Source organism: Salvia miltiorrhiza, chromosome 3, assembly GCF_028751815.1.
Source record: "Salvia miltiorrhiza cultivar Shanhuang (shh) chromosome 3, IMPLAD_Smil_shh, whole genome shotgun sequence".
NCBI classification, from domain to species: Eukaryota; Viridiplantae; Streptophyta; class Magnoliopsida; order Lamiales; family Lamiaceae; genus Salvia; species Salvia miltiorrhiza.
In genome coordinates this window covers 54,193,624-54,206,351 of record NC_080389.1, presented here as the reverse complement: position 1 = coordinate 54,206,351, position 12,728 = coordinate 54,193,624, and the positions used below count along the sequence as shown (strand labels likewise).

At 38.5% G+C, this 12,728-nt stretch overlaps 1 protein-coding gene across 2 annotated transcripts; it reads left to right on the top strand.

Annotated features, from left to right (window-relative positions):
* Positions 1-4,811: 4,811 nt before the first annotated feature.
* On the top strand, positions 4,812-8,877 carry LOC131014437 (uncharacterized). 2 transcript variants are annotated; one of them, XR_009098208.1, is made up of 3 exons: positions 4,812-7,340; positions 8,022-8,532; positions 8,605-8,877. XR_009098208.1 is itself a non-coding variant. In XM_057942417.1 (1 exon), the coding sequence occupies exon 1, from the start codon at positions 5,147-5,149 to the stop codon at positions 7,388-7,390; it is 2,244 nt and encodes a 747-aa protein (XP_057798400.1). In that variant the 5' UTR covers positions 4,818-5,146; the 3' UTR covers positions 7,391-7,673. The 2 variants fall into 2 exon arrangements, 1 of the variants encoding a protein (XP_057798400.1); XM_057942417.1 differs by lacking the exons at positions 8,022-8,532; positions 8,605-8,877 and having other exon boundaries at positions 4,818-7,673.
* Positions 8,878-12,728: the final 3,851 nt, after the last annotated feature.

Below are 12,728 nucleotides of genomic sequence, written 5' to 3'. Positions count from 1 at the left end.
ACCAAATTTATTACTCCAAATATTCAGTGTAAATAACAAAGCCAATAACGTGCAATGTCTACGCCAAAATCGCACAAAAATATTGTACTAACGCATTACATAAATATAAGATTCATCTGTATGGTCTCAAAATATTCATTAAGTGGATCATTTCCCAAGCAACGTGACTTCGATGTTGAGATTTGGATCATCAAAACTAGAACCAAAGCTTAATTTTGACGTCGATGTTGAGATTTGGATTCATCTGTATGGTCTCAAAACATTCATTAAGTGGATCATTTCCCAAGCAACGTGACGTCGATGTTGAGATTTGGATCATCAAAACTAGAACCAAAGCTTAATTTTGCACTTTCTTCCATTGCGTCGCGAATACTGTTCTTCTCCCACGCAATAAGTGATGCACAGTACCTCACTCGCAAAAGGTTGAGTTAGGGACCAACCAAGAATCAATTTTCCTTCAACCGGACCAAAAAATATTGAATAGTTATACGACACTAGTCTATTTTCCATCCCCACGAAAATTAGGGACCACCAAGAATCAATTTTCTTTCAACCGGACCAAAAAAATTGACAGTTCAAACCCCCCCAAAACGATGCATTTAACTTTCATTAAAATCAATAATAAAAAATTCACATGAAATACAATGCCATTTCATATCAAATCTCACCGGTATGACTACCCTTTGTTCTTGCCATCACCGGAACAACCTAAACGATCTACAAACGGCCGGAACTAAGGTTACTTTCAGATGCGCCGCCTCAACTATCCCGTCGTCCACTTTTTTTTTGAGAAAAAATTTTGAGGGTTTGTGAATCGTCTGAATGGGGTAGTTCGATTTAGGCTGTATATTCATTTAATTCCACCATTAAATCATAATTTCGCAGCTTTTGTTTTTGTAATTCACGCAAGTAATTATGAGATATCCATCTGTCATCAAATCTTTATTCCCAATCAATACAACGTTATTTCAGGGATTCGAATTGTATTCCAATTTTCTGTATTTAATACGTCAATACCACATTCCAATAGTACCCTCAATTTCAATAACGCATGCATTACTTAATGACTTCAAATGAATAAATAGAAATCTTGACAACAAGATCTCAACCGTTAGATTAGTAATATCTAAGGTTAAGATTAGTTCTTAATATATATACTAAGAGGAGTTTGTGGAATAACTGCACCCTATATATATATATATATATATATATATATATATATATATATATATATATATATATAGAGGTGGGTTACCGTGAGAACACATCTTAAAATAAGAAATAAGAGCAATTTTTAATGTATGAATTTTATGTAGAACATGTATGAAATCTCTGTATAAAGATATGAATTGTGAAAAATAATCTTTTGCTACCTTTAGGATTCGAACTCAGGACCATAAATTCATCCAACAGGATTACGAATCAACCGTAGATCTTGATGATCTAAGGACTGAAAATGATTCTTATTTTATATTTTAAGAAATGCTCTTATTTTAGTCATTCTCTCTCTCTCTCTCTCTCTCTCTCTCTCTCTCTCTCTCTTTCTCTCTCTCTTTCTCTCTCTCTTTCTCTCTCTCTCTATCTTTCTCTCTCTCTCTCTCTCTCTCTATATATATATATATATAGGGGTGAGCTATAATAAAAACACATCTTTTTGTAAAAACTAAAAACGGCTGAATTCTATATAGAACACGTATGAATTAGCTGTGTAACTGTATGAATTCAGCCAATTCATACGTGTTCTACATAGAATTCAGGACCTTTCGCAATTCATACAGTTACACAATTAATTCATACGTGTTCTACATAGAATTCAGCCGTTTTTAATTTTTACAAAAAGATGTGTTTTTATTATAGCCCACCTCTATATATATATATATATATATATATATATATATATAGTGAGCTTCTATTGAGAAACCCCACTTAAGTGTTAAATTTAAGAATAAATCAATACATTTTTAATTACTTCTAATATGATGGTTGAAATCATTCCTTATTAATCATTTATTAATTATACGAAAATAAATTTTATAACAGAAAGGCAAATCGTGGATTTTTCTCAATTTTCATTTTAATGGGAGATTCGATTTGATGAACTTATAGTTTTTGGACGAGGTTTCGGGATAGGGGGTCTGATCTAAGCAAAAAATGTAGGGTTGAGATTTTTGAAGTCAATACAAAATTACGATACGAAATCCTACAAATTAATGGGTTAATGTAAAGTATTATCGGGTTCGTATCCTTATTATGCCGACTTGATAAAGATTCGATGATTTCCTGTCGAGTTCATGTCATTCATTAAAATTAATACTATTATTATTTTTATTAAATAAATATTTTAATTCTTATTTGGAAATAGGAATTTTGACTTTTTGGAGTTTTTTTTTCCTAACCCCATCCTGCTCGCATATAATATATTACTCATATTGCTATCAAGTCGCATATAATATACTCTCCCGTCCTAATTCAATTCTTATTTGAATGTTCGAATTTATTAAGCCATTTCCTAATATGAAAAGTCAATACATAACAAGCACTCATATATAACGCATTATTTACAACAAGTGTAAATATAGATGGATCGCCAAAAATATAATTATTAAAACTTAATATAAATGTTGTTGTACTTCACATATAAGTATTATTTTTATTTATTTCTCTCTCCTACTTTTATATCATCAACAAAAGTTACTTTGTCTCTCTCATTTTACTATAAATTATTCATTTTTTAATAATTGTGTCCAAGTCTTGCGGCCTATTAAATTGGGACAGATGGAGTATTACTCATATTGCTATCAAGTTGTGTTTAATTAAGTTTTTATCAGATCATATTAACAACACAATTTAAGTCGTGATGTTATCATTTTTATGTAAAATTATAGTATTATATTCGTATTGAACCCCGATTGTGTTCGTATTTGATCTTAGAGCACCCGCAACGCGGGTACTCGAGGAGAAGGAGGGCGTCGAGGAGGGCGTTGCGGCGTGGAGCTCCTCGAGGAGTTCTCGAGTTATCGGGTATGCTCGAAGGGGGGAATGGATGGCGCGTGCAATGCACGCGCCCAATTAAAAAAAAAGGAAAAATTGGAAAATTCGAATTTTATTCGAATTTTGACTGCACCTCCTCGATTTGCGCACCTTTGACCGACCGTTTTCATTTTTTTTTTCCTTCTTCCTTCTTCTCCTCTTTAAAAAACCCCACCTTCTCCCCACCATCTTCATACATCTTCTTCTCTAATTTTCTTCTCCTCCATTTATCAACAATACAATTTTCTCCGTCATGGATCCACGCAACCCTTTCTACGATCCAAATTGGTGCCCCGATCTCTCCTCTGATTATCATCCCGATATGGGAGGAATCAACTTGGAGGAGAGCCCGCCCGAGGAGGAACCGGTCAGTGCACAACAGAGTGTCTCCCCACCAAAGAAAGGCGGCCGGAGGAAGGAAATGGCCACCAAAATCAAGCACGACAAGGCCGCTAGGTACCGTCATACGTATGCTCCCGAGCATACGGATCTCATCGTCCAAATTTGGGCGGAGGATACCAACGACACCATCCGTGGGACGGATCAAAAAGGAGAGGCGTATTGGGGCCGGATCTGCGCACGTGTGAACCCCATCCTCGGCGTCGACCTTAAGATCAAGCAACTTCAAGGCCACTGGTCCCGGGTGAACGCGGATGTGCGTCTCTAGGAAGCTGTTTGGGTGGAGACGCGCAACAATTGGCCCTCCGGTCATTCGGATGATATGCTTCGTGACAAGGCCCAAATCCTCTTCAGGGCTCGAAGCCCACACAGGGCCTCCTTCAATTTCTGGAACGCATGGAAAATTCTCCGGAACAATCCCAAGTTCAAGTCGATGTACCTCGTTGGAGACGTGCATGCCTCCAAGAGGACAAAGACCACGGAAGAGGGCGGCTTCACCACCTCGGCATCGGGCGAGGAGATCTCTTCTGCCCGGCCCATTGGCAACAAGGCGGCGAAGGCGGCAGCGAAGGGGAAAGGGAAGGCATCAGCGTCGCATACGAGCTCGGATCCTCCACCGGCAATAGTGGAGAGGTTGGACAGGACCGACGAGCAGATGAGGGCATTCACCGCCCAGTACCAGCGGAGGAACGATATCAGGGAGAGGGAGCTCGATATGCAGCTCCTGAACACGGATATGACGCACATTACGGACGCACAACGTGCATTGCACGCGTCCATGGTCGCCGACGTGCTCAGGCGTCGTGGTCTATCCTAGGCTTTTAATTATGTGATTTTAATGATGTTTTAGTTGTTTTTAATTTTTATGTAATTTTATTTTATGTTTTAGGTGTTTTTAAATTTTTATGTGATTTTTATTTTATGTTTTAGGTAATTTTAAATTTTATGTTTAATGGCGTAATTAACTATTACAAAAATATGTTATTTAAATTATGCAATAAAATTTAAATGAAAAACATAAAATTAAAACTAATATTATCAAGTAGGCTATCAAGGAACCCCAATGCAGCACTACCTACTCAATAACACAATCACTATCAAGTAGGCTATCAAGGAACCCCATTGCGATGCTCTTATATTATTGACTCGAGAACGCTCGGACACATGCGACTTAGCATAGCAGCCCTTTAAATAGGTGACACGTCAGTAAACAAATTCTGGCGTTGACGAAATAGTCAATGTTATTGGCCTCTTTCACGTTATTGACGAATCTCATTCGTGGATTCTGCACACGCGCCTTTATAGGCACGTGCTGACAAAATGAAATACTTAAAATATAGCCACCACCTATAAAATACCAAATAAATACCAAATTTACCTTCACAGATACCCACTCCACCATTTCCACTTCTTCCACACACACACACTCTCTCTCTCTCTATATGTTTCTGTCACTGCTCTGCCATCTCTCTCTTTCCTGGATACCGTATCTTCTCTGGCCTCCCTTCCTTCACCTTGTCTCACTCTAACTATTTCCGTACACGCTTTCCTCTCCGGCTAAATGCCGGCCGCCGCCGCCAGCCTCAACCCCACTTCAATCTCTTCCTAAATGAACTAATCCTTCTAACGTCAAGATGCTTCCAACTCCACCACGGCGCGCCAAACCCTCACCCTCCTTATAAAGTGGCCGGAATTCGGTAAAAAAGCCTGCTTCAAGATGTCTAATGCTTCAACCTCAACCGAAGACGCGGCGGCGAAGGCGGCGAGCAAGCGCTATGAAGGTCTGGTGGCGGTCCGTAGCAAGGCGGTGCAAGGGAAAGGAGCTTGGTACTGGGCTCATCTCGAGCCAATTTTGATCAGGGAAAATGAAACGAAATCGCCCAAAGCCGTGAAGCTGAAATGCACTCTCTGCGATGCCGCCTTCTCTGCATCAAACCCATCAAGAACTGCTACTGAACACCTCAAGAAAGGGACTTGTCCTAATTTCAGCTCAATGTTGAATCCCCTCACGCAGCTTCCGCCTTTGGCGTCGCCTTCTTCGCGAAAGAATAATCGCAAGCGATGTTTGCAGTCTCAGCAATCTAATGATGCTTCTTTAGATGTATGCCCGCTTAACATGGTTGATCCCTCTCGTTTCCTAAGCAACGAGGTAAGCTTTCTGCCTGCTCAGGCTCCGCCGCCTCTGTGTCTGAAGCCGCTCCTCTTGTCTGGTGGGAGAGAGGATTACGGGCCGTTGGCGCGGCTCGAGAGTAGCGTGAAGAAGCTCAAGAGCCCCAGCGGTTCGCCTATTTCGGCCTTGAGCAAGAATCAAGTCAAGAAAGCGTTTGATGTTTTGGCAGACTGGTTTTACGAGTCATGTGGGGTGGTGTCCTTGTCAAGTCTTGAACATCCCAAGTTCAGGGCTTTTCTCAACCAGGTGGGGTTTCCTGCATCCTTGAAAATGGAGTTCCTGAGCTCGAGGCTCGAATCCAAGTTTGAAGGAGCTAGGATGGAGTCTGAAGCTAGGATTTCAGATGCAGCATTCTTTCAGGTTGCTTGTGATGGGTGGAAGGCTAGAAGCTGTGGTGTTGGGAGTCAGCGTTTGGTTAAGTTCACGGTCAACCTTCCCAACAGGACGACGGTGTTCCAAAAGGCGATGTGTGTTGATGGTGCTGCCGTGCCATCACAGTATGCGGAGGAAGTTTTGTGGGAGACTATCCAAGGGATATGTGGTGACAATGTGCAGAGATGTGCTGGGATCATTTCAGATAAGTATAAAGCTAAAGCACTGAGAAATTTAGAACTCCAGAATCATTGGATGATCAATCTATCTTGTCAGGTTCAAGGATTCTTTAGTTTAATAAAGGACTTGTATAGAGAACTTCCATTGTTTAAGACTGTAAGTGATAATTGTATAAAAATTGCTAGCTTGATCAATTCCACCCCACATATTAGGAATAGTTTCCACAAGTTTAGGCTGCAAGGGCTTGACATTGCCGGGTTTGTTAGAGTACCTCCTCCTAAATGTGATATAGCTAAGATTTGGTCTCCTTTTATTGCAATGTTGGATGATTTATTGAGCTGCTCCAGAATTCTAAACCTAATTGTATCCGATGATTCATGTAAAGTTGGCTTATTGGATGTTTCTGGTGGGGAGGTTGCAGAACTGATTCAGGATGTTGGATTCTGGAGACATGTTGAGGCTTCCCATTCACTAGTAAAAACGATCGTGGCGATGGCTGAAGATATTGAGGCTGAGAGGCCATCAGTTGGGCAGTGTCTCCCTCTTTGGGAGGAACTGAGGACTAAAATAAAGGACTGGTGCAGTAAGTATGGCATTGCTGAAGGACCGGTAGAAAAGATACTTGAAAGGCGATTCAGGAAGGTGTATCATCCTGCATGGTCAGCTGCATTTATTCTTGATCCTCTGTATTTGGTCAGAGATGCTAGTGGGAAGTACCTTCCGCCTTTTAAGTGCTTGACACACGAACAAGAGAAGGACGTTGACAAGCTTGTGACGCGGCTGGTTTCAAGGGATGAAGCACATATTGCTTTAATGGAACTAATGAAGTGGAGATCAGAAGGCCTGGACCCGCTGTATGCTCAGGCAGTTCAGGTAAGACAGCAAGATCCCGTGACGGGGAAACTGAAAATTGCCAATCCCCAGGGCAGTAGGCTTGTGTGGGAGACTTGCCTCAAAGACCTCAAGATATTGGGTAAAGTTGCAGTCAGGCTTCTTTTCCTTCATGCTACCTCATGTGGAATCAAACATGATTCGTCATTCACAAGATGGTTTTGTGGACAAGGAAATTCAAGTTCGGGTTTGGAGAGGGCTCAGAAGCTAGTTTTTGTCGCAGCTCATGCAAAGCTTGAGAGACAGGACTACTCCAGTGCTGAAGAAAAGGATGCAGAACTTTTTGGCTCCATATATGGTGAGGATGACATGCTGAACGAGGTGCTAGCAGATACGCCATCTGCCTAGTGTATCTGTTGGTTAACTTTGTAGAATTCTTGTTGTAGGGTTTATTGATATTTATTGATTCCTTTCTGCCAGTTTCCTTTACTTGGTTGAATTTGGAGTTGGGTCTAGAATCCCTTATTAGGCCATCTCTTGATCATATAGCTTTTGGGGAGTTATTCTTGTTGTGTAGATAGCAAATACATTCTTGTTTGTAGTTAGCAGTATGAATTATAGAACATGAAATTGTAGCATGTTAGATGCTTTGCTATGTTAATAAGATGATTGTTTGCATATTGTTGATGAAGCCACAATCTGTTAATTGTTATGGTTCATTGTGCTTTCAATAATTCCGTTGTTAAAATGAAAAAGTTTCAAGCTGCCCATCTTTCTCCAAATATGTGCAATTTCCTCATATCTGAAATCTCACTCTAGACTGTTAGCTTACTTGCTTATAAGAGTAGCTCCAATACTTTTACCAGTAAAACACTAGAAACTAATGTCTGATTTCTATTTTTCTAGTTTCTCAATGTTTGACGATACGATTAATTACAACTTTCTTAAGTTCCCTATGATTATCACTTTCATGTAAAATATTAGTAAATCCATTTTGTAAAATATGTGATACTCATATAGTTCTTCATGTATACTGTAGCAAGAAATCTGCTGGAAATCAGAACTGCTGAATTTGTTAGCACTGCAGTAGTCAGTTGGAATTGTTTTATATGGATGATGAAAATCGAAAGATTCTTATGCTGGAATATACAAGCCACACTTATGAAACTGCAAGTTTTTCTTGGGGGTATGCAAAGTGTCTGTCTCTTTCTCTGATAGTCGTTATTTCTGGATTTTGATCTGCGAGTGTCTGTCAGTGGTAATCACTCGGGCCGACCTTGTTAAAAATCAAGAAACAGAGTTCTACTTGCGAAGAAGCATTTTTACTCTTGTCTGTGTCAACTCAGAGCCCCACCAACCAAGGATGGTGGAAGTCTATCACAAAACTTTAGCTTTCAGCTATCTTGCTGAAAGAGAAGTTTGCAGCTACTCTCTTCTTTGTGGCCGAGGTGCACGTTTGAGTTAATAATTACTTGTCTACGATTGTTAAACAAGTCTGTTGAAGCAAAATCACTCCTTTTGACATTGCTGCGTGTTTGTAGACGAGTTTGGTAACTACTTGTCCCTTGCAGAAACTTCTCCCTCTCACCATTTTGTTTAACCATGTTGCATTCTTGAGACAGGTAATGCCAGAAGCCCATCTACACATGCAGAGGGTGGTTCTCGGAGAGTCGAGCTATGCAGGCATCACGGCACCTGTCAAGTAAAAGGTTGCAATCAAGTAAAGTAAGTGTATGATTATTCCATTAAAGAGTTTTGATGATGAATAACACAGTACAAAGGGATGGTAGAAAAAGTTGGAAAATTTGTGGAATGTATGGCAGCAACACCTCATATGGGGTCATAATAGCTACACTTTTTTCAAATTTTCTTCTTGTGTTGGTGCTCAGTCACTCTTTACTACACCTGCATTGTTTCCTCTCTGCGTCTTTGTTGGCTACAAACTGGGAGTTAGGACAAGGGCTGTTTTCACTCAGTGTGAAAACAAATGGAACGAATTCTCCTCACTGCATGTTTGTGCAGCTCATTACAGCATGACCCTTAATGATGCTTTTGTTGGTTGCATTCTTCTTACCTACGGCGGTTGCTAACTAAACTAGGTGGTGTCGGCAAAACTGACTGCTCACCAAACTAGAGAGAGAAAGATGAAGCCAAAAGAAACTTTTTTAGATGCTCTTGGTATAGTATAGTAGCTTCATTGCTCATTAATCATTATTCATTTCAAAGAGGAAGGAAGTAGCTTCAATGATTTACCATACTCTCTCTCTCTCTAGTCTCTACTCCCACTTGCTAGTTGCTATTGCTTTGTAGTAATCACAAAAAGTCGAGTGTTTTTCCTCTCTTCTGACTTTATGCATAAACGCCTATTCTACGTTTTCCTCTTAACAGGGGACTGCAATTAACTCGTGCATATAGTTTTTCGATATTTTACTTTTTCATTATAAAATTAAAAATATATGTAAAGCATCATCGATGTATAGCCGAAACTGCAATCATTTAAGATAAAAGAATAGTTGATTTGTTAGGTGAATATTTGGATTAATTGAAATAGAAGAGCCGAGAGCAGCATTGAATAAAGTTTGCATTTATATACTTGTCTTTAATAATTGAATGAAGTCCATTATTCCTCGTCGACCTATAAGAAGCCGAGTCATGGCTCCATACGGGGAACAACTAAAGCGTTCCAATAAAGTATATTCATTTTTCCTTAATAAATAAATGAATCAAACTATATTCTTTTTATGTTTAGCAATGTCTAGGGCTGGAAAAATATACCGAAAACTCGGTATACCGGCCATACCGTACCGTAAAATACCGAATTTAAGGTATACCGGTTTTTTTGGTAAAGTATGATACCGTACCGAAGATTTACGGTAAGGTAAATGTATGGATTTTCCAGATACCGGGGTATACCGGTGTATACCGATACTGCGGTATATACCGAAAAAATCAATAAATACCGTATTGAAGGTATATACCGAAATACGGTATGATACCGTATTACTGGTATACCGAATATTACTGTATATACCGGTGATGCAGTATCATACCTTATTCCGGTATACCTTAATATTCAGTATATACCGGTAATAAGGTACAATACCTTATTCTGATATACCGCAGTTGTCCGTATATATTGGTATACCGAAAATCGCGGTATATATCGTATCAAAATCTATAGTTTTAAAATATATAATATATATTTTTATGTTTATATTTTTAAAAGTATTTATAAATTTTATAAAATGATGTATATAATCTATATTATGTGAATATATACAATTGTACATGAATTTATAAATATCATCAAATGATACAAAAACAAATAAAATACAGTATATAGTATAAGTGATACAATAAAATAAAATTGTTTATTTTGATATTATAGTATAGTTATAATATATAACTAAAATTATTGTTTTACAATAGATTATACATCTAACTTATAATAGTTACATATATAATAGCATAGTTATAATATTAGTATTATATTATAAATAATATTACGTCTAACATATAAATTATATGTAACTTATAACATCTATATAATTTACTATATATTACATGAATGCATACAAGTATGCGAATATAAATATCATCAAATGATATAAAAGTGAATAAAATATAATATAGTATGTAAGTTATATCAATATATTGTGTTATGATATCAATATAAATAATTTATACTATATTAAATTATATAACTTACATATTATATTATATTTTATTCACTTTTATATCATTTGATGATATTTATATTCTCATACTTGTATGCATTCATGTAATATATAGTAAATTATATAGATGTTATAAGTTACATATAGTTTATGATTTAATATAATCGAATTATTTATATTGATATTGTAACACAATTATAATATAATATTTGAATTTGCTTTTGTTGAAGTTTAATTGATGAGACTTGAGATGTAGACAATGTTAATTTTGTTATTTTGTGTAGTATATGAATAATTTTCTTAAACAAATTACATCTAACTTACAACATTAATACAACTTATTATATAATATATGAACATGTAAGTACGAGATTATAGATATAATCAAATAATATAAGTATCTTATAATTATATGATAGTGTTGTTTATATTAGGGTTAATTACGCCAAAAACCATGAACTATACCCCAATTTCCAAATTTACCATGAACTTTGATTTTTATCAAATTTTCCCTGAACTTAAGGGCGTGATCAATTTTTCCATGATTTTCGAAAATCCCCAATTTGACTGCTGACTTGGCACCATTTAAGTCACCTGAAAGCTGACTTGGCACCGGCGACGATGGGAAGAAACGACGTCGTCCTATACTCGTGAAACGACGTCGTCCTGTTTGAATTTCCAATTTTCAGATCGGGATTTGGGGCGGCGGATCTGCGAGGGGTGGAGGTGACTGGCGCGGCGGCGGCAGGGGCGCCGGATCTGGTGCGGGTGCCGGAGGCAGAGCAGAGCAAGAGCTGCTCTCGGCCAGAGCAGAGGGGGTGGTGGAATTCGCCGGAAATCGAGCAGCAGCAGTCGAGCCCAAACCCCACTGCTGCATCTGGGAGGCGGCGGATCTGCAGAGATGGTCGGTGGGGGCGGATCTGGTTTTGCGAAGGTGGGGGAAGGTGGTGCGTGGTGGAGAGAGAATGGAGCGGCGGCGATGAGAAAAAGAAAAAAAGGGGGAAATAGAAGAGGAGTTAGGGTTTACCGATTTCGGGCGGCGGCGCGGCTTACGCCATGTCCGTGCGCGTGTGAGAGTGTGACAAAGGGAATGAGAGAAGAGGAGGGAGTAGGAGACGGCGGCCGTGTGGCCGGAGAGGAGGAACAGGCGGCGGCGCACCGCGTTAGTGGTGTCTGCTGTCCTGTTTCCGGCAGAGTGAGCGAGAGGGATAGAGGCGAGAGGGTGAGAGAGGAGAGTTCAGGGAAGGAGAGAGATGGAGCAGCCGCGCCGCTCGCCGGCAGCGGCGGCCGCGGACAGAGGGACCGAGAGAGATAGATGAGTGTGTTTGGGGAAGAGAGAGAGAGAGAGCCGAGCCACGTAGGCGCCTTGTCAGCTCGGTATTGCCACGTAGGAGCCAGCTCAGACCGGAGTATTACCGGAGGTCAAAATCATGGAAAAATTGATCACGCCCTTAAGTTCAGGGAAAATTTGATAAAAAACAAAGTTCATGGAAAATTTGGAAATGGGCCCAAAGTTCATGGTTTTTGGCGTAATTAACCCTTTATATTAATATATATATATATATAATAACATAGTTTTATTATCATAATCATGTGACGTGAGTTACATAGTTATATTGTATAGTATATATAATTATGATTATTTTTCTAAACTAAATTATACCCAACTTATAACATAAATATAATTTATTATATAATTTATGAATATATAAGTATGAGACTATAAATATGATAAAATTATATACTTCCATGAGTTATACAATTTGATATAACTATTATGTCATTATTATATTTGTTAAATATTATTCATTATCTTAACATGTTTTAAATAAATAAGTTATCAATTTTTTACCGTATTAAATTTTTTCGATTTCGGTAATACCGATTATTTTGGTATACCGTTAAAGTGCGGTATACCGTGAAAGTACGGTATACCGAAATTCGGTAAGGTATACCGAAATAAAGGTACGGTAAAGGTTTTGTATATTCTCCATACCGTACTTAAGGTATACCGAACTAAGGTATACCGTATGTAAAGGTAAGGTAAATGTATGAATTTTCTCCATACC

Excerpts from the sequence above, each read along its gene's own strand:
- LOC131014437 (XM_057942417.1), top strand. The coding sequence starts at position 5,147 with ATGTCTAATGCTTCAACCTCAACCGAAGACGCGGCGGCGAAGGCGGCG.